The sequence below is a fragment of the Phyllosticta citribraziliensis genome (genome assembly GCF_038025025.1).
Source record: "Phyllosticta citribraziliensis strain CPC 17464 chromosome Unknown J3D65scaffold_1, whole genome shotgun sequence".
NCBI classification, from domain to species: Eukaryota; Fungi; Ascomycota; class Dothideomycetes; order Botryosphaeriales; family Phyllostictaceae; genus Phyllosticta; species Phyllosticta citribraziliensis.
Window position 1 is genome coordinate 1,834,466 of NW_027117338.1, and position 23,011 is coordinate 1,857,476.

Consider the following 23,011-nt stretch of genomic DNA (forward strand, 5'->3'; position numbering starts at 1 on the left):
CAAGCGCCCCTGTTGTGGTAGTCATGGAAAGCAAAACCAAAAAACCTTCGCCGTCATGACCTGTGAATGTAGATAAGGAGACAAGGAAAGAAAAACGACGGGGGAATTAACCTTTTTTTGTTCGTGTGTGCGAGTGACGAAAACACCAGAGGAGAAAAGCGTGGGGGGGATATCAATCCGAAAAAGACAGATGCCGGCGCCGTGCTCCCCTTGTGTTTTTGTTGTGTAAAAGCCCGTCCCGAACGATGACAGCAGCAATGGCATGCGTGCGTATGCTTTTTTGGGTTTTTGCAATTCATCAACCCCAGACCGAAGCCTGGACGCCGAGCGAACCCTTGGAAGATCCCCAAACGCTGCTGTTGCTTCCCCAGCCAAGCCCGGAGACGGTGGCGGCGGTGTTCTTCTCCGCGGCGCTGGAGGGGTTGGAGGCAGCCGATGCATCGGCGGCAGCAGCGGCGGCAGCGGCAGCGGCTTGGTGTTGGTCGCTGGCCGTGAAGCCGTAGCTCAATGGCGAGGGCAACGGCGTGGTGGAGCGCTTGCTCAGAGCCGGGTTCGCGGCCTGGCCTGAGGGCTGAACCGGACGTGTGCCGATCGGCGCAACGCCCGCAGATCCGGGCGCTTTGATGGAAACGCCGCCCTGGCGAGGCGGCGAGCCGCCCGTGGGCGAAGAGTTGGAGGTACGGCTTGACTGCTGGGCCGTCTCGAAGAGGCTGAAGGAGGCGGCCTGGTTGGAGGCGGGAGACGAGGTGCTGTTGGCACGCGAACGTTGAGCGCCGACGCCGGCATCCTTGCCATCACGCGGCGGCATCTGGACGGGCGGCTCACCGCCTGGCTTGATCGGAGCCGACATGCCGAAGGGGTCAAAGGCCAGCGGCGAAGTGCCGCGTCCAGCAAGGGAGGTCTGCACTCGGACGTCCTGGCTCGGCTGGCGCGAGTCGGGATACAATGTGGAGTTTTCGCCGTACAGGGCGCGGTGCTGGCGCGCAATGAGCTCACGGCGTTCTTCCTCACTCATGGCATTTGGAGACATTGAACGGTCGGACTTGGCTCCCGAGATATCTGAAAGAACACCTAATGGGTTAACCATTGTTTCCTACTCTATTGTCCATTCTCGATCTCCTTACTCCTGTTGTATTGCTGCTCCTGGTGGTAGTTACGCAGCTCCCGTTCCCGCTGAGCAGCCATGCGCCGCTTTGCCTGCATCATCTGGTCGGCTTCGTTTGGGCGAGGGGCGAAGCGCTGGTTGGCGTAGTATCCCTGGAGGTTCTGCGCCGAGTGCGAGCGGATGCCGTCGTAGTCGCTGACCGAGTGGTGGCGCTGCTGGGAGTTCATGCTGCGAGGGTCTGTCACCGGAGTCAGTACTGCGACGCTTGAGGGTGGCGACGAGACGTTGCTGCAGGTTGGCGTGCAACACTTACCATAACCTTCGCCGCTGCCGCCGCCGTACGCACGGCCCATGGGAGGCATCGAGTCCCGGCGCGGCACGCCAGGGGCGCCAAAATAAGGCATCTTGCCGCTCTTGTAGAGGTTGTCAATGGCGCGGTCGACCTCTGGTAGAAAGTTAGCGCAGGGTCTTGCAGGGCTGGTGGTTGACGTGACGAAAATGGTACGACGGCAGCGGTTGTGGAGCCTTCGGGTGGAATTTCGGGCATTTGGGAACACCTGGCAGGTAGGTACATTAGGCAAAGAGGACACTGACCTTCTATTTGAGTGAGGAACGCATTGGGTTCCTCGCGCTGCACCGTCGAACTTGTGCCTGTACGCCATTGTTACTATTGTGCGGGTGGGTGGGTGGAAAGACGGCTGCTGAGCGGGCAAGGGCATACCAGATCGCGACGGAGGGGCGGGGGCCTCCCAGGACGGCTGGCGTCCAGCAGACCAAGCGGCGGATTCGTAGTAGGCAGACATGACGGTCGAGGAGTGGCGATGGGTCGGGAGCGGTGGGCGGGCGAGGAGGAGGAGGGCTCTCGTCTCTCGTCGACAGGTCGCAAGGGCAGCAGGGTCTGTGTGCGAAATGTCGGACTGTGTGTAGGGGAGGATTAGAGATTAGCTGGACAATGCCAAGCTTGCGAATTTGGCACGAGGCGAGGCGGTGACGGAGACGGAGATGGGTATGTACAGGCGAAGCGGCGGTGGTGGTGGTGGTGTTGGGACGGGGCGTGCGGTGCTTGAGCGGATGGGATGGGATGGGATGGGATGGGACGATGGGGGTGGTGGGCGGTTGAAAGGTGGGTGCACGCAAAAAGATTTCGTGGGAGTCGCGCGGAGATGATTGGGCTGCGCACACACACCTTGCCGAGGAATGCTCTCTGACTTTTTTTTGTATTTTATTTTTTATTTTGCCGCGATCCGCAGGGCAGGGCAGACTGGAGACGGCGACGTGAGAGCGGCGCAGGGCAGGGCGGACAGAGGGCAAAGGAGCGACCGAGGGTAGAGGGTGCAAAGAGTCTCGAGGGTCTTTTCCTTGGGTGTCGGAGTCGAGTCGAGGTGGGATGGTTGATTACAGTAGCAGGTGTTGAGGGAATGGTAAATTAATGCCCGTGATGGGTCCGCCGACGCTAGGCCACTCTCATTTCCGGCCCATGGCCACCTGCAGAGACACAACGGTGCCTGCGAAGACGCTGACCGGCTACAGTCCCTACATCTACACCTACTGCGCTCTCCACCGCCCGCCATCGATGCTCAGCCATCATCGAAGAGAAAGGAAAGAGAAAAAAAAAAATAAAAAAAGAAAAAGTCTGCCTGGCCGCGCGCACATGTATGACGTTTCGTCCAGTCCGGCTTACGCTGGGCCAAGCGACCTGCCTATCCGGTATATACTCCATGCGCCATATTGGGCGACGCTGCTGCTACGGCGACTGCGACTGCTGCTTCATTGTCTGGTGCTGACAGTTTTCGACACAGACTCACGACTCCTCTCCCCCTCCCTCTTTCTCCATCATCTCTCTCCCTCTATTTCTCTCTCTCTCTCCCCCCACATCCATGCACCCCCGCCCCCAAAACCCTCCCAACAGCCACCCGCGCCATCCGGGATAGCTGCTGCTTCTCACTCGCCGCGCCACACCTGCATGCCAAGTGCCCAAGCTCCCTCCATGTCCCGTCCTGCCTGTGCCTCTTTCGTCAGCAGACTGCCAAAAGTCCGTCAGTCACATGGCGCTACCATCACTCGCCCGCTCAAGTCCGCCCTTCGCCTTTGCCGCCCAAGACCGCCTCCGGACGCGGAGGAAATTATCAATCCTCAAATAAGCATCTTGGCCGTTGACGACGACCTCTGATTCATCCGTCACAGGATGATCCATCTCGCTCGCGCCAAGCTCCATTATACTCGTTACGGCCTGGGTGCGAAAATCCTCAGGCAGAAGTACCGCCAGTTTCAGACCGCAACATTAAGGTTGTTTGAGCTGGGGCCCGCGCCTGCCGTCGCCCGTTGTTATGCTTAACCCGCTAGGTCGTCCTTTTGTCGCCTGCTGCCCTACCTTGCCTGCTCTTTTCTGTCCTGCCCGACCAATAACTGTCGTTGGTTCTCATGGTGCGACCCAACGTTCAGCTATTTTCTCTTGCTAGCCTCCGTCTTTTCCCAGGCTTTTTCAACTAATTCGTTTGCAATAGATGACCGTGCACCCGCAGGTCTGCTGCAGCTACCCGTTGGCTGCGGGAGACGTCAGTCACATCCAACACCCCCCCATCCACGTGCTTTGCTCGTCAGTACATGTAGCCACCCACCATCGACCCTTAGCCCCTTTTGCATCACCGGACGAGCGCCAATCTTCTCACGTGCTGTCCGTCTGGCAGCAGGACGCGCCCTTTTTTCCCTCCGCATGCCACCGTGCGCGTACCTAGGACCCTGGATATTGGGGCGACAACACTTTGTCACTAGCAGCTCATGTAAACCACTCGCAAGCGTGCATCACCGCCGTGAAACGACCATGGACAGCTTCCTCGTGCTTCTTTGGCGCGGCTGCCGTTGTACACATCCGGTATCAAGTTTTGTCAATGAGCGTCCAGGCTTCCGCTCAGAGTTGCCAGCCCTAAGCGTCATTTCTGTGCAGTCAATAGTCATCTGAGGGCCAGAGCCGAGTTCAAGTATTGAATCATTAAATAGCTGACGGTCCTGTCTGTCCAGCTGGTCTGCTCAGTACGAGGAGGACCGTTGACCCTTTTTTCCAAGGTCAGTTGCCGTGGCTGCGGACCTGACCACCGGTCGTTTTGACTGGCTCACCTTTGTACCTGACGCTACGACGCCCCAGTGGCTGAGGTTGGTCGACGGCGATGCCACCACGAAGCTGACATGTTTGGCGTACAGCTCCCCCCCCCCCATCTTGATAACCGCGCGCCTTGGGTCTTCATCACCCGGGCGCCAAACTCCGAAACCGTATGTGGAGGCCCTGGTCGTTGATTTACTGCGCCGCATGTCGCGCCTAGTCGAACATATATCAAGGAGACAAAAACAAAGTACAAAATCAAGTCTTTCATATATTCGACGGTTCAAATCGACGGAAAAAGTCTTGTTGCACCCAAAGTCATGACTGCTCAGGCTCAATCAGCATGCTCTGTACCCCTGGCTACAACACCCCCTGACCGTCCCAACCCACCGGTACCACCCCTCCTCCGCCTCCCTCTCGAACTCCATCACCTCGTCGCCGCACAACTGTCTCTGCCGGGCCACCTCGCGCTCCGTCTGACGCACCCCTACTTGTACAATGCGCTCGCCGCGCCATTCCCCGCGCCATCACTCAGGAACCTCGACTCGTGCGCTCGACTAGCAGTGCGGACATATCTGTCACCGTACTTTGCCGGCTGCACCGGCGAATCGAAGCGGACGTCACTGGCTGACGAGAGGAGCCAAACGACAAAGGTTGCAACCAGGGCACCGGCACGAGAAAAAGCTAGACTGCGATCCAAAACCACATCGACACACTGCCTCCTCTGCGCCGCACCCTACGCCCCACGCCTCTTCAAGAGCACGTCCAGTCCAGCCGTCGACGCAGCGGACCACGGCATTCCGATCACGTCGTCTCCACTCCTCTCGTCCGTAGCCGCCAGAACGTCATCTTTCTCCTCGCTACCGGTACCCCTGGCCGACAGCAGCAATGTGCCGCCAGCCGTCGAGCCAGGCCGACAAAAGCTTCCACGCTCGCATCCGGACTGGGACGTGCTGGCGCTGCCCGACGGCGTCTGCGCGTGGCATGTGAGCCGGTTTGCGCGCGTCGTCCGCGAGTGGCCGGCCGGCCTGCCGCGGCCTCCCTCTGCATCAGACGACAGTGCCGGTCACAGTTCGGATGCCAGCAGCGCCGAGGGACACCAAAGCGACGCAGAGCAGCAGCAGCAGCAGCAGCAGCAGTGGAGCTGGCTCGCCGTCACCTCGACCCTGTGTCCGCACTGCGGCGCCGTCGCCGCTTTTCGCACCTGCGCCTGCTGCACCCCTTCATCCATCACGTCCACTTCGACGTGGAGTTGCGGTGCGCCGCGCAGGGGCATCTCCTCGTCTCCTCCTCACGCCGCCGCCGCCGCCGATACTCCCACTCGCACGCACGTCATTGGCTGCGAGGCGTCGGCGACGAGTGCGCCACGGCGACGCAGCGGCGCCGGTGACGAAAACGCCGCCACCACCACCACCACCACCACTTCTTCAAGCACGGGCACCACCAATATCGCGGGAACCGTGGCGTCGTCTGCCGCCGCCACTCCCGTCACGTCTGGCGGCAGCGACGACAGCGGCAGACACTGCCAGACGTGCGCCCTGCGCCCCGTCACCGTGTACGTGCGCCACCTGCCCACGACCACCAACGACAGCACGGCACGGACGCGGCAGAATCAAGCGTGGAATATCTCCTCGTACCGCTTCTGGCGCGACGCCCACGACAGGCTGTGGGTGCGGGAGGAGGGCTTCTCTTCGCCTCCTACTGAGACGACAGGTCTTGACGACGGCGACGTCGTCGTCGGGAGGTGGACTTGGGGCGCGAGAAGCATGTGGGCGTGGGCTTGGGGCCGCGAGGCGGGATGGGGGAGGCACGGCGAACGGGGCATAGCGGGGATGAGGCGAGAGAGGAGAGGAGAGGTCAAAGTGGTTGATGTTCCGGTTCGGTGGGTTGCGGGCTCGTAGGTGCTCAGGGAGGGGGGAGGGGGGGGGGGAAGGGACAGGGGCAGAGGCGAGCAGATGATGGAAGAGCGAACGAGCGGTCCGACTAGTCTAGTCCATGAGCTTTCTCTCATCGTCGAAGGGTGATGTGAGGTGACGAAGACTGACTGAGGTGGATGCTGGACCAATTTTGGATCCGCTCAATGGGCCGAAGTTGGTGTAGAATCATGGCATAGAGTTGAAGAACAGGTACTTTAATTGCAATAAAGCAGACTGACAACCATGGAAGCGAATAAGTCCTGTGGAAAAGGGAGTCCATTGACACAAGATCTTTATGATTGATTTCCTGTCCTGATGCCCACTAGCGTTCTCGAACAAAGACTTACTTTTTTGCTTGTTTGATGTCCATCTCTTCAGTGCCCCCCCCACGGAAGAGGGGCGCAGTCTCGCCCACGACCAAACGAGTGGGTTAACGTGGAAACACTGCCCGCACGCTTCAGGTGAAACACATCCGTCCCTTCTCTCCCCATCCAAAGCCTTCTCACCGCAAAACCACCTTCTGTCCACGTATCGAATCGCCCTGCACCATCTTCCCTGCTCTTGAACCGTTACATTACACCTGCCCGCCCGTTCTATTTTTGTCGACAAACGCCATCAATTTTACCCACGAGATTGGAGACATGGGGGGCGGACGATAAGGTTCACTAGGTCCCGCGCGCGCAGCAGGCAAGCATGCAGCCAGATACCTGGTGGCCGCTTGGTGGATGTCTCCGCTTGCTTGCGCGCGGCTCTCGTGGTCTACCAGGGACAGGAAGAACCGGGGGAGGATGACAAGGCATGGTTCCTCCATAGAGATGGAAGACTGAACGAAGATGAAGACGAAATGAAAGAAAAAAGGCAAAAATTAAAAGGGAAAAGAGCTAGCAAACCTACACTTCGCGGCAAAGCCAGTCCCATGCCGCAGACGACAAGCGGTACATCGAAAGTGTACATACGGTGAACAAGTAGCACATGTCGCCGAATCGACGCGGCACACCACCAGAGTATCGAATCGAATCAGAGCTGGAGAATAGCGCCATACGCTACGCTACCATATCGTCGCACGCACGTGTCGGCACATGCAGCGGCACGGCAGTCTTCATGGGGTTGATCAGGGAGGTTGGGATTATTGAGGAGGTGAGGCGAAAGAGGCGGTTCAGATCCAGTTCCTGGGATTGCGACAGAGCCAATTTGGGAAGAGCGCTGATTTGCAAGGCGGTCGGGATGTTCCTGGTCATTTTTGTCTTTTGGCAGATTGAGTCTATTGCGTCGTGCATTTCATTCTGGGCGATGCGGCTGCTGTAAAATCGACAATGTTGTCGGATTGGGGTCGCAATGGCGACGAGGCTGGCGTGGATGTCGATAGACAGCCTGGGTAAAGTAAGCAAGGAGCTGTTTGGTAAGCAGACGCAGATGATGGATTAGTCAAGGGGAAGAAAAAAAGAGGGGTGCGTCGGGTTCGCAGCAGGTGGAGTGCTAATGGTGTTCGCATGGTCGCATCCTATATTTCGTGCATGGGCGCAGCCGATGCAGGATGCGGGGTGCGGTGAGCGGATTGCGAGGATGAGGCGATGCTGCAAGGTTTCGAGTTTCGACACATTCGAGTGGAAACAAAGGCAAGTCACGGCGAGCGACGGTGCCACGGTCGACGCGCTCTGGTGCTCCATCAGATGTTTCAGCACGAATGCTGCGGAGCTCGCGGTAGAGCGACGAGGGGGAGCGGAGGGCTATGTGCGCGTGACTGCAGGGCTGGTGGTGGTGTTGACGATGATGGATGATGATGACGATGCTCAGGTGCCGACGACGGGCGCAACCGCGTCGATTGCCAGTGCCAACTAGCAACGCCCTGTCAGATCAGCGTCTGACGTGAAAATCTGGAAACGGACCGGTCACGGCAAGGCGGCCTGGAAGAAGTCTTCTCTTTTCTGCTTCTTCAGCCCACGGTATTCCGAGTTTCCGACGCCCGGGAGCGAAGCACGCGGGACGACGCGCCGGACGGAGTTAGGCACTAATGCCTCATGGCGTTTTCTTTCCGGTCCTCGATCCATCACATCAGCCTTTGCAGACGGCCGTCAAGGGCAAGCTGATGGTTCAATTGGCGTTTGCTGACAAGGGCAGCGTCGACGTCTCTGGGTCGCCAGTAGGCCAGCCACCGAGTGTCGACAGGAATGCCGAAAAAGCTCAGGCTGACCAAGCCAGCCATGGAGCCGAGTTCGGGACGTGCGCATCGCGTCGCATCGGAGTGAGGAGCATGATCTCATGGCTGCAAACGAGGCGCCCTTGAAGACAATGGCTGGCGACTGGAGCGACGTGTGCCAGCTGGGTGGAAGGGGCTGCATCATAAGCTTTGCCGCCATCAATAAGACGACCCAGCCAAGCCAAAAGGTACTGTGGTAAGTAAATGTAGATGGATCGAGTGACTTGACTGATGGCGGCGGCGGCGGGAGTGCCGGGTCGCGTCGTGTCTGTGCTCCAGGGCAGGCAGGAATGCACAGCTGCAAGATCAAGACCAGAGCTCCCTCCACCGGCAGTAGTGGAGGGCAGCCGCGCTACCAACTCACTCACTACTACTTACATGCCTCACTCCTCCTCTTCTCTCTCTCCTCCTCTCGCTCTCTCTCGAAACCCATCTTCAACTCTCTCCCCCTCCAATCTCAATCCAATCGCTCGCTCAACAGGGGAGCGGTCCGCCACCCGCTGCGGCTCGCAACACAGCCAACAAGCTTAATTCCGCTTCCAGCACCCACCTACCCTGTCGCTTTGTCTGCCGTCCACCAACATGCCTGTCGACAACAATGCTGGCGAACGGTACGTCCATGTTTGTTTTCTATTCTCAGTCTGCCTGCTAGACGACATAAAACCAAACGTTTCTCTTCGCTTTTCCTCTCCACGACCAATCTCGCTGACCATGACCCCTGCTCGTTGCGGCTGCAGCCACCTCACCATCGCCTTCAGCTCTTTCATGCTGTTCTTCAACGCAACATTGCTAGCCTGCGTCGCATATTTTTCGAGCCAGCTTCCCTTTGGCATCTCTGGCTCCTTCATTGCCTACTTCTCCGTCGCCAGCGCCCTGTGCCTGCTTGGCCTGGTTGGCAGCGTCAAGGTGCGTTCGTGCGTCATCATGGCTGGATTTCCTCAGGTCCCAGCGTCACGTCCTTGCTTCGATCCCCTGCCTCACCCCTTCCTGATGAAACGCCGTCACAGCACGCGTGCGCCAACGAAACGTAAAAATTGCAAAAATTCACACATTCTCCTTGGACGACGTTGCACCATCACTGTAGCACCCTTCTAACTGCCGCACAGCGCTTCGAGCCCTTTGTGTCGATTTTCGCCAATCACGTCCTTCTCGACGCCATCCTCCTGACCATTCCGCGCATCGCCTTCCTCGCCTTTCTCTCCACCCTTCCAACTAGCATCTGCAGCGCCTCCGACTTTCCCAACTTTTTCCTCCCGCCCACGTCACCTACCCTACCTGGCACAGACACGACCCGCATCCATGCCTACGCAGGCTCGTATGGCGGCGCTGCCACGTCCAACGGCCACTTTTGGAGCAAAAACCGCGACCAATGTTTTGTCGTGGTCAACACGCTTATGGGCGTCGCGGCGTGCTTGGCTGTCATGACCGGCGTGGCACAATGGTGCGTTGCGCTGCGGGTGAGGAAGTTTGCACAGGCGCTGCGGAGGCAGTGTCTCGTGGAGCAGGCCGTGGAAGGCGACCAAGTTGTGGTTGTGACTGTGGATGAAAAAAGGGGCCTGGAAAAGGTGTGAAGCACCAAAAGCTATGGCACCCACAAGACACAAGCAAGGAGCGCAACGTCGCGCTGTCCAGTCGCGGCGCCGACAGCCCCGAAAATGCTATCGCCTGCATCGTTTGAGCCAACGCATATCCAACGCGCCTGGAACGCACAAAGACGAGACGAGACGAGATGCGAATTATACCCCTACCGGCACGGCTCCAGGTATCTTTTTTCCCTTTGGTATTTCTTCTTCTTATCATGACCTGGTGGTGCTACGGATACGACCAACACATGACAAAGCATGACACGGTTTGGATTTTGGATTTTGGGTTTCTGTTTGGTTTGGCAAGAGAAGCATCTTGTATTACCACATGCTGAACTGCCCATGGGACGGTGGAGGAATTGCACGGACGCAAGCACGGATTTGGAGTTTTAGAGAACGACACAACGATGGAATGGCATGGGTTCGGTTTAGCGGCAGGGACCTGAGGCTGTGCGTGGGACAATAGTGAAGCATGTGAAGTCGAGGGGTGGAGTGCGACGACGGCCTTGGATACTCCCGCCTGCGCGCGGGAGATCAGCGATGTGGAATAGCGACAAGGGGTAGCAAATGACTTCATGCGAAGAAACGAAAATGAGCACTGGCTGTACCTGTGACATCAGAGGTAGTCGAAGAGCACCCGGCATCATCGCACTCAGTCCAACTCCACAGCGCGATTTGGATCACAACATCGCAACCCCAGATCTACGCCACCGTCCGCGCTAGCCAAATAGTCGACCCACCCCACCCACCACCCCCTGGAATTCTACTCGTCGATCGCTACCCCTCGCCTCGCTTAGCTGGCCCCCCTGGCCGCCGTGTACTGACGTCTACCCATTTATCGTCCCCCTTCCCTCCGTCCTCTCAAACACTTCAACTCGCCTCTCCTGCACACGCTTCAGTGACCGGAATCGTTGCTGAACCGACCGCGCTTTATGAGCAGACAAATGAACGACAGCATTTGAGAAGCGAGCGCACATTTTTCAGAGGTGGTTTGGTTTTCGTCTTTTAGCTCCAACTATTTCAACTATTGACGAGTAGAAGTGGGATGGATGGCAGAGATTCTTGCTTTTACGCTGGCTTGATGTAAACGCCCGTCTTTCTGCTGTGGTCGGTTGGTAAAGTCAAAAGTCAACGACCAAGTCAAATCACCTTCTTGATTCTCTTTCTTCATTTTTCATGTTCTTTTCTTCAGCTTCTGCTTGTCTGCAACGCTTTTTGGTTGCTCGCCGAAAAGCCAATCAAGGTGTGCGAATGGTGTCCAACACCCAGGTGCCCACCACACTTACTGACAGCGCTTATGCATCATGAAAATCGGTCTCAACCCGTACTCGCATCCGCTCGTGCGTACCGCGTCGCCCGCTCGCTCGCTTTAAACGCCGTATTCGTTCGTGCAACTCCCCTCTCGCGCCAACTTTTTCCTCCCCGTCTGTTTACTTGCCTCGCTCACCGCGCCGTCCGTCGTCGAAAAGAACTTTTTCTTAGCCGGCGTAGTAGCGCACCACGTCGTCGCCGTACCAGCGTCTGCCGACGTCCTCGTGGCTGCGGATCCACTTGCGCAGCTGCGACTCGCCGAGGGCGTCCCAGCGCGCGTCGAGGAAGCTGGACACCGTGTCGGCCGGTTTTGGTCTTGTGGTCGCGTCCGTCTTTCCTGAACTCTTTGCTGCGTCCTTTTGATTGTCTTGGCAGTCGTGGTTGGAGTGGCTGTCTTGCTGTCGACGCAGGGTTCGCACGGATAGCGGCATGTAGGAGCGAATCTCCGACACGGTCATGTCCAAGGGGAGGCCTTGGAAGAAGGGGATGCTGTAGCGCGCGGGTGAGGAGGGTGGGGGTGCCTGCTCATGTCAGGGTATTATTTTGCAGCAAGAGGGGTTGCGGCACGGTATCGGTCGTGACATGAGCATCGTGCAGATGGACTAAGAATACAAAGGTGGTAGACTTGGACATTAAAGAGAAGCGGTGGGGCATGAGATACGGGTGGCCGACACGTGATAGGTATCAAGCTGAGCTACAGGTGGGTGGTAAGGCAGGCAAGATGAACAATAGCACGAACTCACCGTTACTCTGTGCACTGTGGCCTTGACTGCCCCCTCAGTCGCGGCTTCAAAAGCATTTCCAAAGTTGACGACGAACGTATCATCAATTGGCGGAGCGGATATCCAAGTCTCGCCATCGGCGGCCAGCACCTCAAGGCCCGCTTCCCGGCCAATCTGCAAGAGGAAGGTGAGCCAGCCGCTCGAGTCCTTGTGCGGGCCAACCCCTTGACCGCAATTCGTGCTGTTGGGTGGGTACTTGAGAAGCTTGATGCGGTGCTGGGGGGGCAGGTACGTCAGCCTGGTGGTGGTCGGCTTGTCCGAAACGAGGCGCGGGTCGTCCGAAATGGACCTGTTGTCGGAGCGAAAGAATTGATCAAACGTGCCCACTGGAATTCCAAAGGCCTCCTCGACCAGGTGCACGAAGCGGTACGAAAGGGCCTGCAGCGCGTCGTGGTAGGTCTCGAGGGCCTGCCGGAAGCCGGGCAGTAGGGCCTCGGGCGGCCATTGATTGGGTCCGCGCAGTCGCCAGTACAGCTGGGAAAAGTCGCGCGAGGAGCCCGCGTTGCTGTTGGACGAGGCGGCGCTGTTTCTTCTGCCTTCAGCCGGCTTGTACACGACGGGCAGCTCGGTTGCAAAGTCGAATTGCTCGCGGAGGTCCTTTTGGCCCAGAGTCGTCTCTTCGGCGAAGCCACTGTAGCCGAGGAAGTGCGGCGAGTTGAGCTTGGACAAGTCGGCCTTGATGTCAGTGGGCAGGTCGAACAAGGCCGGCAGGCGGCTGGTCAAGTGGGATATGGTAGAGCTGGCAACGCCGTGGCTCTTGATGTATAAAAAGCCCACGTCGAACAAGGCCTCGCGCAGCTGGCCGAGCAGAGCGGGGCGCTGGGCCGGGTCGTCTGCCAGAGCCAAGTCGAGGATTGGGAGATGCGCCGGGACAGATGAACCCATTGTGAGATGACGAAGCTAGAGCAGTTGACGTTGAGGTGTGGCTGGCCCCCTATATGGTGGTAGTCAAGGAAAAGGAACTGGAAAGCAGCCATCCATGGCTATGACGTGCTTTGACAAAGACTGGGCTCTGCTAGCACTGAGTGGTCTTGATGATACAGCGGAGGGACAGGTCAGGTCGTTCCGTCCGCCTCGCCTCGTCCCCAACAAAACCAAGTCGGTCACATCGCGACTGAGACGCCAAGCGGGAGTGACTCTTGTATCTGAGCTGCTGACTCTCATTCGGTCCTCACAGGGATCATGTCTGTCAGGCCGTCAGGACGTCATGGCTGGGTCATGTGAGCCTGCCCGTCACGTCACGTGTGATAAGGTACCACCCGGACTATCACGACCCCGGTCACCGCCCAGACTCCACAGCTCCTTGACCACCACCCACGACCATCACTCGTTCCCTCTCTCTCTCGACCTCGCCCACTCTCTCTGACTCGCCCACATCCTTCGCGACATTCTGCCTCACGTCCCACAAGTCGACGCCACCGAAATCATCGTCTGTTGCGATTCTCAAGTCTTGCGCTCGAGCGCTGCAACACCAACCAACGCACCTCCGCATCAACGGTTGAGCAGTCAGCCCCACATATACGCCCAACCATGCAGTACATCCGCAGTACCCTCAACACGCTGCGCGACACGTATGCGCCCATCACTCACACGTCGACCTTTCGTGCCACGGGCCAAATCACCCCCGAGGAGTTTGTTGCCGCTGGCGACTTTCTCGTCTACAAGTTTCCCTCGTGGAGCTGGTCCGACGCAGCACATCCCAGCAAACGCGTCTCCTACCTACCACCCGGCAAGCAATTTCTAGTCACTCGCGGCGTGCCATGCCACCGACGTCTGGACGACAACTTTGCCGGCGACGGTGGAGATGAGGGCACCGTCGTTGGCGATGGCTTTGCTGGAGGCAGCGGCGGAGACGACGGCGACGACGGCTGGTTGAGGACCGGAGGCGGTCCCGGAATGGGTGCCAGCCAGGAACGGGCTGCCCGCGACGTTAGGACCGTTGACGACAAGGGCGAGCTGAGCGACGCTGCTGAAGAGGAAGAGATTCCAGACATGGAAGACGACGAGGACGACGAAGAGGCAATCATCCGTGACCCAAAGGCTGGCACCGGAACGACAGCGTGAGTGCTTCGGCAAAGACTGTCCAAAGCTTGTACTGACCCAAGACAGCCCGCTTCGTACATACACGCTCTACATCACCTACACGCCTTACTACCGCACCCCGCGCCTCTACCTTAGCGGATATGTCTCCCCAAGCGAACCCCTTCCCCCTCACCTCATGATGGAGGACATTGTCGGAGATTACAAAGACAAGACCGTCACGCTTGAGGACTTTCCCTTTTTCGACGCTGGCATCAAGATGGCATCGGTACACCCCTGCAAGCACGCTTCGGTCATGAAGGTATTGCTGGACCGCGCAGATGCTGCCCTGAAACTGCGTCTGGCCAAGCTCAAGGCGGGTCAAGATGCCCAAGACCTCGGCAAGGAGTTGGGCATGGAGGGCCTTACCGAGCAGCTACAGGGCGTCAAGATTGAAAAGAAGGACTCGGACAAGAAGGACGGCGACGAATGGGAGGTGCTCGATCAGGCAAGTGCGCCGTCAGAGGAAGAAGAGGTGGCCATCCGAGTGGACCAGTACCTGGTCGTGTTCCTCAAATTCATGGCGAGTGTCACACCAGGCATTGAGCACGACTTCACCATGGGCGTGTGAGGACGCGGTCTTATTCCGCAACGTTTGCCGTCTTCACGCCATTTCTTTCGATACGATACTTATGAGTCAGCGGGTTGAACGGCGTTCAATGAGTGGCACGGCCACTAATGTCTCCGAGCGTGATGGATTTGCCACGTTCAGGGTAATGAGAAAGGCGTTCAGCCGGCGAAATGGCATTCGAGCAAGCAGAGGTCGAGGTAGCGGATAGCACCGGACAGTCAGGGCATTCGAGTAAGCGTTTATGATGATCCCAGAATAGATATGCTTTCAAGTCGACATAGGTCCCGCCAATTCTTTCTCTTCTTTAAGCCAGTGTTCATTTAGGCCGGGTCCAGCTTCAATACCATCAGTGGAAAGCCTCGACGCCTCGACGCCCTGAGCGCTTCCTTTCAACTTCACGCTCTATTGCTCCACCCGATACGCCGTGATCTCAAGCAGACACCAAATCTCATCATTTTCACATCAGAAAGAGAACTCATTCATCGTCGTGTCATCATCGTAACGGCGTGACTCATACCAGGGGCGTTTTCCGCCACCACGGGACAAGGATCAAGGCACAAGGGGACAACCTTCTTGTCCTCAACCATTTCGTTCCACATTTTTGGACTCTCGCTCAGGAGGGCGCTCGCTCCACGGACAGTTATCTCCAACTTTCAGTTGAGGTTGCCCAGGAAAACCACCAGCACGGCACAATATCTGCGGACCAAGGATTGTCAGGCGCAGGCTCATCATGATGCGGAGGAGATTGCAAACGAGTGACTGATTGACTGACTGCTTCTTCCGCCGATAGGGACAGACTTGACGAGTGGATGTACAGGTGATGCTCGCCGGCTACATGGAACGGATACATGTACGAAAGGGAACAAGAGAAGACCGTGAGGTCAAGGTTTCTGAGGGTTTGTCCCATTTTTCTTGCTCGTATAGAGACAGACGACAGGCAAGGGGAAGAACAGAATTGACAACAGAAAACGAAAACCCCATCAACACGTACAGAACATCGGCACACGAAACATACACACGGTAAGCAACAGAAGAATATTCACAGATAGCGAATAGAGACGGAGAAAGAAAGCAAGCTCACGACTTACGCTGCAGTAGCGGCAAACACCTCGTGGCGCTTCGCCTTTGTAAAGACGGACAGGGCTGCCGAGAAGACGAGAGTAAAGGCCAGAATGACGAGGATCTTGGCCGTGCCCGACTCCTCCTGTAGGAAGAGCACGACGACGGGCGCCATGAGCAGCGCCACGGCCACCATGGTGATGAGGATGCGCGCAAACGTGTCGACTCGTTGCTTCGAGTAGAGCTTGGTCTCCTTGTTGGCCGTGCTGCGCCGCTGCGCCGGATCTGAAAAGGCGAGCTGTGGAGGGCATGGCGTTAGTGATAAGGACTGAGATTGTGCGAAGGGTAAGACTGCATTACCCTAGTGAGGCGATCCGGCAACATGGGCAAAAAGTAATCCTCAATGAAGGCGTCGAACCAGCCGCCTTCCTTGGGGTCGACCAGCGCCACGAGGTCCTGCTCGGCCATGATGAATCCGTTCTCTGGCTCGTAGAGCGGCTTCTTGTTATGCATCCAGTTGGACACGGAAGTAAAGTTACGGTGTGTGGCTTGAGGCAGTGAAGCCATCTGCCTTGCACGAATCACCGCGTCGTCTGGATTTTGCCAATCCGTTAGTGAAAGAGTTCTGCTTGCCACCACGCTTCTTCTGGACGGTTTCAGCAACTACGCACCATACTCTCTGAGCTTGTCGTCAATCTCTCGAATCAGATTCGCCCTCACGTCAGACCGCGAATCATCGGACTCGCGGGATTTGAGGAAGCGATCATTCCCATCTCTGATATCCATCTTGTCCAGCGCGAGCAGTTTGGATTCCAGCGCTCGCAGCTCGTCTTGCCGGTACAACAGCACTCTGTTGTGAAGAAAGCCGTAGCGCCGACACATCATGAAATTCTCGTCACTGTTGAGCATGGCAGCGAGCATCGGGTAGCCCTGGGGATGGTAGTCGATGCAGTGCATGTCTAGCTCGCTCTTCTTCCTCTTCTTTGGGCTCTCGAAACCCGTCGCCCGTCTGAATCTGTGCCAGGCATTTGGTCTTGGACCGCTGTTTCCATTATCTGCCGGTTGTCAACGAGGAAGTGAGCTAAGAGTGAAGGAAGTGTCAACTCACTTGCTTCGAGGTCCTCAGAGACATTGCTTTCCTCGAATTCCTCTTCGAACTCGATAACCTCTTCGAACTCTTCAGACTCGTCCGCCTGGAAATTCGTCTCAACACAAGTATCTTCCGTATTGATGGTATCGTGCCTGTCATTTGGTGGCTTCTCCGGATCCCTTGTCTTCGTATAGTCCGAGGTAATTGATGATGAGGCTGAGGGAGACGATGGCTCAGGTGACTCGAAAAGTGGGGGCTGTGTCTGCGGAGGCGTGACGATTGTCGACATGGTCAGCGCGAGAGAGGTAGATGGGGCCGTATCAGAAGCATCAAATGTCCAATGCCATGGATCAGGTCGGAATGAAATGGAAGATTGCAAAGGCATATAACTGGAGTTGAGTTGCCGCCGAACCCCGTAAGCATAGCCTCGACTCGCGCAGGTTGGGGCAAGGCTTGAGGCACAGCCTTGTACAACGCTTGAAGGCGGAGTTGCAAGCCCATGATTTGTCCGCGCAACCTATCACAGGATAAGCGCCCGGGAAGCCACACGGCATGTTCTAGCCACTTGGTTCAGAAGGAACGGACAGGATAGACAATCGATTTCCTCAATTGAAGACTACTAAGCCACACCTCCCTAAAACCGATAGAGCTGCATTGGCCACTGCTCAGGATCGTTTTTCCAGCCGGACGTACTTCTCAGGCACCCCCTTGACCAATGATGTGTCTTTCTTCAGATTGTAGACCCATTTCCCATTTTTGTCTTTGGAGACTTCGTGTACTGTGAAGCCCTTTTGCACTTGCAGCGCATTTCCACCCTTCTCATAAGACACATTTTCTCCCTTCTCGAACAGAGACGTTGACTGGCAGCAAGTCAAACATTTGGTCCGTGCTGAGGAACGACGAGAATACGTACCGTTTTAACGTCTGAGGCTTTTACGACACGCGACCTGAGGTCGGGAGCATCATCCAGATTCGCCTCTTCATCCAAGCTGAAAAATGTGACGGTCTCCTGAGGATCGTTCTCCATCTCGTCAAATGTCAGCAGCAAGCAGGAGCCACAGGTGGCGAGAAGTCTTACGATGTCAAGGTTCTGGTCCGACTCGGACATGATGTATCGACGCGAAAGCGGGCAACCGGCCTTTCTCGACTATACTGCACGGTCTAACGTCTTGAAAGCTTTATATGCAGTCTGGAGAGCCTCATAGACGGCGACAAGCCCAATTGCTGGATTGATGCGATTGCAAGAACGCTTCCTAAGCGCGAGGCTGAAAGCTGGCAATAAGCGTGTCGGCCCCCAAACGCAAGGCAAACGTGGTGGTGGCTAGCAGATGCCGGTTATGTCCGTGATGTGGCATCCACACGCCATACACGGTACGTGGAGCGTGTGGCTTTCGGCAAAGCACCACTGCCGCCCCCGTTGTTATCTGCGACCGGTTCGCAAGTCTTCAAAGCCCCCATCACAAAAATGACATTTGCCAATCACCAGACAGTTGCCATTTGAGGATCAAACAGCCTTCCCATTTTATGGTAAGCCGCCATAAGCAATAACTGATTACTGATTGAGTATCCAGAAGCCCAAGATCGAATCAAAGACACGTGCGACCCGCCAACGCGCCCAACTTGCTGGAAAGCAGACACTACCCGTCAAAAGCAAGCTCGGGGGATGTAGACAAAAACTGTGGATGAAGGAAATGGGAACGAGGCTGGAGCGTGAGCTCGGGCCCAATCACTCATTCCGTGGCCTCTTCAAGCGAGATTCGTCTAGATCCAGCGCCACTGGATGGCTGTCTCGTTTCTTTTTGACCGGCCTCGCCTTCGTCGAATCCGAAGTTTCTGCCTCGGATATGGCTGCGAGGGGCGATGGCGATCTTCTGCGTCGAGTTGGACTGACCAAAGGTTCCTGAGGCCTCGAGCCATCAGGCGTGTTGGGTGCAACAGGATTCAAGCGCAGAGTCTGGGACAATTCCCCTTTCGCGGCTTCTGGTCTTTCATAGTTGTTCCAGTCATGCAGCTCGGAGTTGCGCCGCGACAATGGCCCAAATGAATTTTCCTGCTGAGTTTGACTGATGCCCATTCCGTCCTCTTTCTGCTTGCTGAGGCGCGTCTTCTCTCTCTTCATGCGGATTTTATTCAGCAACGGCTTGATCATTTGAACCCTGTTTACAGATTCGACAAAGTCATCAATCTGTGCCGCGGGTGCGACGAGGTTCGTGAATTTCATCTCTTGCACATATGGGACGTACTGCATGTGCGATGCCAGTTCTGTCATGATGCCTGGATTGGGAAGCTCTGAGAGTTGAAATCGCAAATCCACAAATATGGGAGAAGACTTTGGAGGTTCTGGCGTCGTTTGGGGCGAGTTTGATCTTGGAGCAAATGGGATGATCCTGATATAGCCAAAGTTTTTCGAAGAGCAGTCGAACAGGAACGGCTTCTTTGACAGAGGAGATGCAAAGTAGACCTCGCGATACAGATCGGAAGTGGTGAATCCTTTAAGGCCATGCTCCTTTCGAAGAGCACTGAGTGCCCGCGTGAGTCCACCCGAGAACGAGGACGCGTGAGTTGGTCCAAGTGCTTCCTCTTCAGGGGGAACGCAGCTCAAGAGTTCGAATTTTCTCTTCCCGCACCTGTTTTCGGAAAAGGCATGAGCAGCGTAACAGCAGTCAACAATGACAAGCGTGTCGGTATCCTTCGCCTTCAGGGGTCGGAGAAGTCCGTCAGCCTTGAAAAACGCTCCAGCTTTGGAGCTGACCATTTATTTGATTAGTGAATTGATGAGAATGCCAATTGAAGATGTACGCACCTGATGTTCATTGAATGGCCCTTTTTCTCGCCATGGCCTCCATAGTAGATGATGCTTAACTTATCCGGGCCTTCATACTCATTGGCCCACTCTTCCAACCGCACCTCGAGTTCCTTGGCTGAACGAGCTGGTGTATCTGGGAACAATGGAATGGCATATCGCTCTGTGTAGAAGCCAAACTGCTCTCTCAACACGGCTTCGAGATGCATCGCCTGCATACAGTTAGTAACATGACCGCAAAAGAAAACAGGGCTGCCTACTTCGCGCTCGAAATTCTTGTTGTCGCCTTCCCAGTAGATCAGCAAAACGCCAACCTTGGAATAGCCCGTCGGTCCGTTCCCATAACGACCATGTAGAGTCTTTTTGAAGTTCAACTTGGCTTCTTTTCGCCGAATCCAACCGTCGTTGTCTGACTCTTGTGTAGCCGTCCGTTCTGGAATGGGTGCTTCTGAGACTGGGGTTGCAGGTGCCGGAGCACTGTCCGAAGGGAGCGAATACACCATGACAGACCGAAAAAACAAGTGTGCCTGGCAGTCAAGTTGTAGAGCAAGAGTGTCCGGAGTGAGGGAATGACCTGGATTTGAGGCTTCGCGAGCAGCAGCCGGACGCCTTTAGTTTGCGCAAACGAAGAGCAGAGAGGCTTTTGCCAGAAACGCCAACAATGGAGGTATATCTAGAAGAAGCTGATTGCAAAGTACAAACATAGCGTCGGGCGAGGCCGCGGTGGGCAGTGCGGCGGGCTGCTGACATGCGCCATTGGGGGCGACAATATTTACAACGTGGAGGGCGAGCGGAGGCTGACAGCCTTTACAACCCCATCCACGTTCGGGCACCAGCTCAATCGGGCCCTTGCTGCCGTGAAGCGAGCTTGATTCGGGTCTGATTTCTTCATCGGCGGCTTTAGCTGCCAAGACCTTCTGGGCGAGTGATGGAGGATGGTAGTGGTGTAGGGTGGAGATGGTTGACAGGGAAGAAGGAAAGCCGGCAGCTTATCTCCATAACATCGGATGTGCGACCAGGATATGTCAGTGCATCAACACGGCTAGACTAACCGAATGAGGATGCGGCATGAAGGGGAAGGTCTTTTGATTTTCCTCCTTGTTAACCTTATTTCTACTGTGCCACTGAAAACTTCCTGTTGCATCTTTCTCTACCCCACATTTGGTACTCGACCGCGCTCACATCATACTACCTTTGAGGATTGCTCTCTTGGTGAAAGGTGGACATGTTGAATTCATGGCTTTGAAAAATGCATTTGTGATAGTACATGCTGTTGAAGGAACGTCCCAACCACTGGAGTTCCCTGCGAAGTCCATTCACAGCATTCGCAACTATTTACTGTCGATCAACATTGACAAACCACCGACTTTTCCTTATCCGTTCATGGACGCTTCCAGAACAAAACACATTAAGCATTACCCGTAGAGACTGTCGCAGTTGGGCTGATTGTACTGATCGAACCCTGCGATTCCAACACCGAGAGAGCGTCGTATAAAGAGTGTCGTGGTATCATAATCATAAACCGTCTCTTTCCTCCTCAATTACCGCGAGGCCAGCCGACCCAAATATCAACGAGCGGAGCCGTCAACGCCGACGCATGCAAAAGGCGACTGTGTCGTCATGCAAACAGAAAAGATGATGCGAAGTCGGAGAAAGAGATGCCTAGGGGCAGTTTGTGCACTTCTGGCAAAGGAACGACGTCATGTTGCTGTAGTTGATGCCGTTGTAGTTGTCGAACTGGGTGGAGCCGGGATACTGGATGAAGAGATCGCCGTGAGTAGTGCATGAATCTTGCGAACTGATTAAGAAACATTGTCAGCGCATGGAACATGAGTGCAGACAGTGTGGGAGATTCGTACTTTGTGACACGGCACAGAATTTGGTGGCCGGGGGCAAAAGTGAGAACGTTCTGGTAGTAGGGTGCGGGGAGGATGTTGCATTCGTTGGATTTGTACGTCTTGGTGGAGCAGTCTCCAGAATTGTTGGCGCCGGTGCAAATCGTTACCTACGGGCAGTGAGTCAGTGGCTTGATTTTGGCCTTTGAAGTCGGTCGTCAACTTACTTGACCTGCCTCGGTGTCCACATCCTGACGCTTCTCAATGGTGGGTGCGGCAGCGGAGAGGGAGAAAATGGAGACGAGAGCAGCGGCGACGGTGAAGACGTGCATTTTGTGTGATTGAACGGTGTCGATGCGACAAAGAGTAGGGCGGAGATGGGCGGTTGGTGATGAATGATCTCGGGTGGTTGATTATTGATTAAATGGTAATGGGGCGATGGATGATTGACTTTGGAGGGAGTGGAGTAGTCTTTTAAGTATTGAGCAATTGGAGGAATAGGAACAGGCAAACGGGCAATGACGTCCCGGCAGCAAGGTAACGGCAGCGGCCGCCTGGGTCAGAATGTGCGCTAGTGGAGTGCGGATACGATTGACAAGGGTCGAGGACAAGCAGTCTTGGCTCCATGACCGTGCTGTAGCAACGATGGATTGTGGTGGTGACTGAGGTGGCGTCCGTGAGCAGTACGACGTAGGATCAGTGGATGGACTGGGCTGCCAAAAGTCGAAGCACACGCCATTCCACTCCACTGCTCCCTACAGTCATCCTTCTGGACAGCTTGAATACTCCTTGGTTAATTCGATGACTTCCCTTGTCTTCTGTAATCAGGGGCTCGAATAATCGATATTGATCCTCCTTGAAGATATGAATTCCGGTTGCTCACCCGCTTTCCGTCTTCCGTCTTCCGTCTTCCGTGTGCCGTGAGTTTTGGCAGCACGCCTGGTCCCTCGCCAAAGCACTAGAAAAGCCGACCCGATGACCATGACGCCCCTCAATTCCTGTTGTGGTAAGGAGGGTCGGTCGAAGCGAAAAGGCGGGGAATTCGCTTGCGGCTGCAGCGCCTGGCTGCAAAACGTCCCTTTGATGCTGACCGTAGAGTTCCATCGCAGCAATAACAAGACACCAAGGCAATTGAAAATTCCAGAGCGACACGGCAGTGACCTTGCATCCTTCCGTAACACAGTCTAGAAGGCTCTTTCCAGCTCATGTACGCGTGAATGCACCGAAAGCCGCACCCGACGGCAACGGCGACACCCCTGCACACCGCCAATGAGCAAAAGGAAGACGCAAGGAATATTGAGGCATCCCGCATTCTCAAGGTTGAACGTTCGGCGAGCTGCTTCCGAAAATCTTCTTCCTGCTTCGTCGTGTCCTGGTCCTTGACCCCCGGCCGTGACCCACCCTGAATGGACAAATATAGAATCCATGATCATCCGACCGGGCGCCTGTCTTGCCATTCTCGCTTTAGCTCCAATGCTTAGTTGCACCTTGTCTGTAGCTGCACCTGCAGTAGTCCGTACTTCAGCACGTATATCGACATCCAATCGCTTGTTCCGACCGTAAAATAGGTCAGTACGATAGAC

The 23,011-nt window shown here is 56.0% G+C and overlaps 9 protein-coding genes across 9 annotated transcripts; 4 read left to right on the top strand and 5 right to left on the bottom strand.

Annotated features, from left to right (window-relative positions):
- Positions 1-161: 161 nt before the first annotated feature.
- Positions 162-2,007, bottom strand: J3D65DRAFT_28991 (uncharacterized protein). The gene is made up of 5 exons (XM_066795144.1): positions 1,827-2,007; positions 1,700-1,756; positions 1,419-1,550; positions 1,125-1,343; positions 162-1,059 (listed from the first exon to the last, which is right to left on the bottom strand). Exons 1-5 carry the CDS (start codon positions 1,906-1,908, stop codon positions 299-301), a joined length of 1,251 nt encoding a protein of 416 aa, XP_066659882.1. The 5' UTR covers positions 1,909-2,007; the 3' UTR covers positions 162-298.
- Positions 2,008-2,987: 980 nt separating this feature from the next.
- J3D65DRAFT_610264 (uncharacterized protein) lies at positions 2,988-4,143 on the top strand. The gene is made up of 2 exons (XM_066798785.1): positions 2,988-3,529; positions 3,610-4,143. The coding sequence occupies exons 1-2, from the start codon at positions 3,433-3,435 to the stop codon at positions 4,062-4,064; spliced, it is 552 nt and encodes a 183-aa protein (XP_066659883.1). The 5' UTR covers positions 2,988-3,432; the 3' UTR covers positions 4,065-4,143.
- On the top strand, positions 4,144-6,111 carry J3D65DRAFT_610266 (uncharacterized protein). Its single transcript, XM_066798786.1, has one exon. The coding sequence runs from the start codon at positions 4,523-4,525 to the stop codon at positions 6,101-6,103; it is 1,581 nt and encodes a 526-aa protein (XP_066659884.1). The 5' UTR covers positions 4,144-4,522; the 3' UTR covers positions 6,104-6,111.
- Positions 6,112-8,504: 2,393 nt separating this feature from the next.
- On the top strand, positions 8,505-10,007 carry J3D65DRAFT_29875 (uncharacterized protein). The gene is made up of 2 exons (XM_066795183.1): positions 8,505-8,926; positions 9,422-10,007. The coding sequence occupies exons 1-2, from the start codon at positions 8,606-8,608 to the stop codon at positions 9,884-9,886; spliced, it is 786 nt and encodes a 261-aa protein (XP_066659885.1). The 5' UTR covers positions 8,505-8,605; the 3' UTR covers positions 9,887-10,007.
- Positions 10,008-11,376: 1,369 nt separating this feature from the next.
- J3D65DRAFT_545351 (uncharacterized protein) lies at positions 11,377-12,876 on the bottom strand (the record flags this gene model as incomplete). The annotated part of the gene is made up of 3 exons (XM_066796761.1): positions 11,377-11,558; positions 11,616-11,730; positions 11,953-12,876. 3 exons carry the CDS (start codon positions 12,874-12,876, stop codon positions 11,377-11,379), a joined length of 1,221 nt encoding a protein of 406 aa, XP_066659886.1.
- Positions 12,877-13,312: 436 nt separating this feature from the next.
- Positions 13,313-15,045, top strand: J3D65DRAFT_610275 (autophagy-related protein-like protein 3). Its single transcript, XM_066798787.1, has 2 exons — positions 13,313-14,051; positions 14,101-15,045. Exons 1-2 carry the CDS (start codon positions 13,522-13,524, stop codon positions 14,639-14,641), a joined length of 1,071 nt encoding a protein of 356 aa, XP_066659887.1. The 5' UTR covers positions 13,313-13,521; the 3' UTR covers positions 14,642-15,045.
- J3D65DRAFT_610279 (uncharacterized protein) lies at positions 14,864-17,211 on the bottom strand. Its single transcript, XM_066798788.1, has 5 exons — positions 16,809-17,211; positions 16,372-16,755; positions 16,061-16,293; positions 15,730-15,998; positions 14,864-15,337 (listed from the first exon to the last, which is right to left on the bottom strand). Exons 1-5 carry the CDS (start codon positions 17,173-17,175, stop codon positions 15,295-15,297), a joined length of 1,296 nt encoding a protein of 431 aa, XP_066659888.1. The 5' UTR covers positions 17,176-17,211; the 3' UTR covers positions 14,864-15,294.
- A 996-nt stretch (positions 17,212-18,207) lies between these two features.
- Positions 18,208-20,478, bottom strand: J3D65DRAFT_30273 (uncharacterized protein). Its single transcript, XM_066795210.1, has 4 exons — positions 19,854-20,478; positions 19,594-19,805; positions 19,034-19,537; positions 18,208-18,946 (listed from the first exon to the last, which is right to left on the bottom strand). Exons 1-4 carry the CDS (start codon positions 20,094-20,096, stop codon positions 18,517-18,519), a joined length of 1,389 nt encoding a protein of 462 aa, XP_066659889.1. The 5' UTR covers positions 20,097-20,478; the 3' UTR covers positions 18,208-18,516.
- A 630-nt stretch (positions 20,479-21,108) lies between these two features.
- Positions 21,109-21,867, bottom strand: J3D65DRAFT_610294 (uncharacterized protein). Its single transcript, XM_066798789.1, has 3 exons — positions 21,656-21,867; positions 21,453-21,598; positions 21,109-21,391 (listed from the first exon to the last, which is right to left on the bottom strand). The coding sequence occupies exons 1-3, from the start codon at positions 21,758-21,760 to the stop codon at positions 21,256-21,258; spliced, it is 387 nt and encodes a 128-aa protein (XP_066659890.1). The 5' UTR covers positions 21,761-21,867; the 3' UTR covers positions 21,109-21,255.
- Between the last annotated feature and the right edge of the window lie 1,144 nt (positions 21,868-23,011).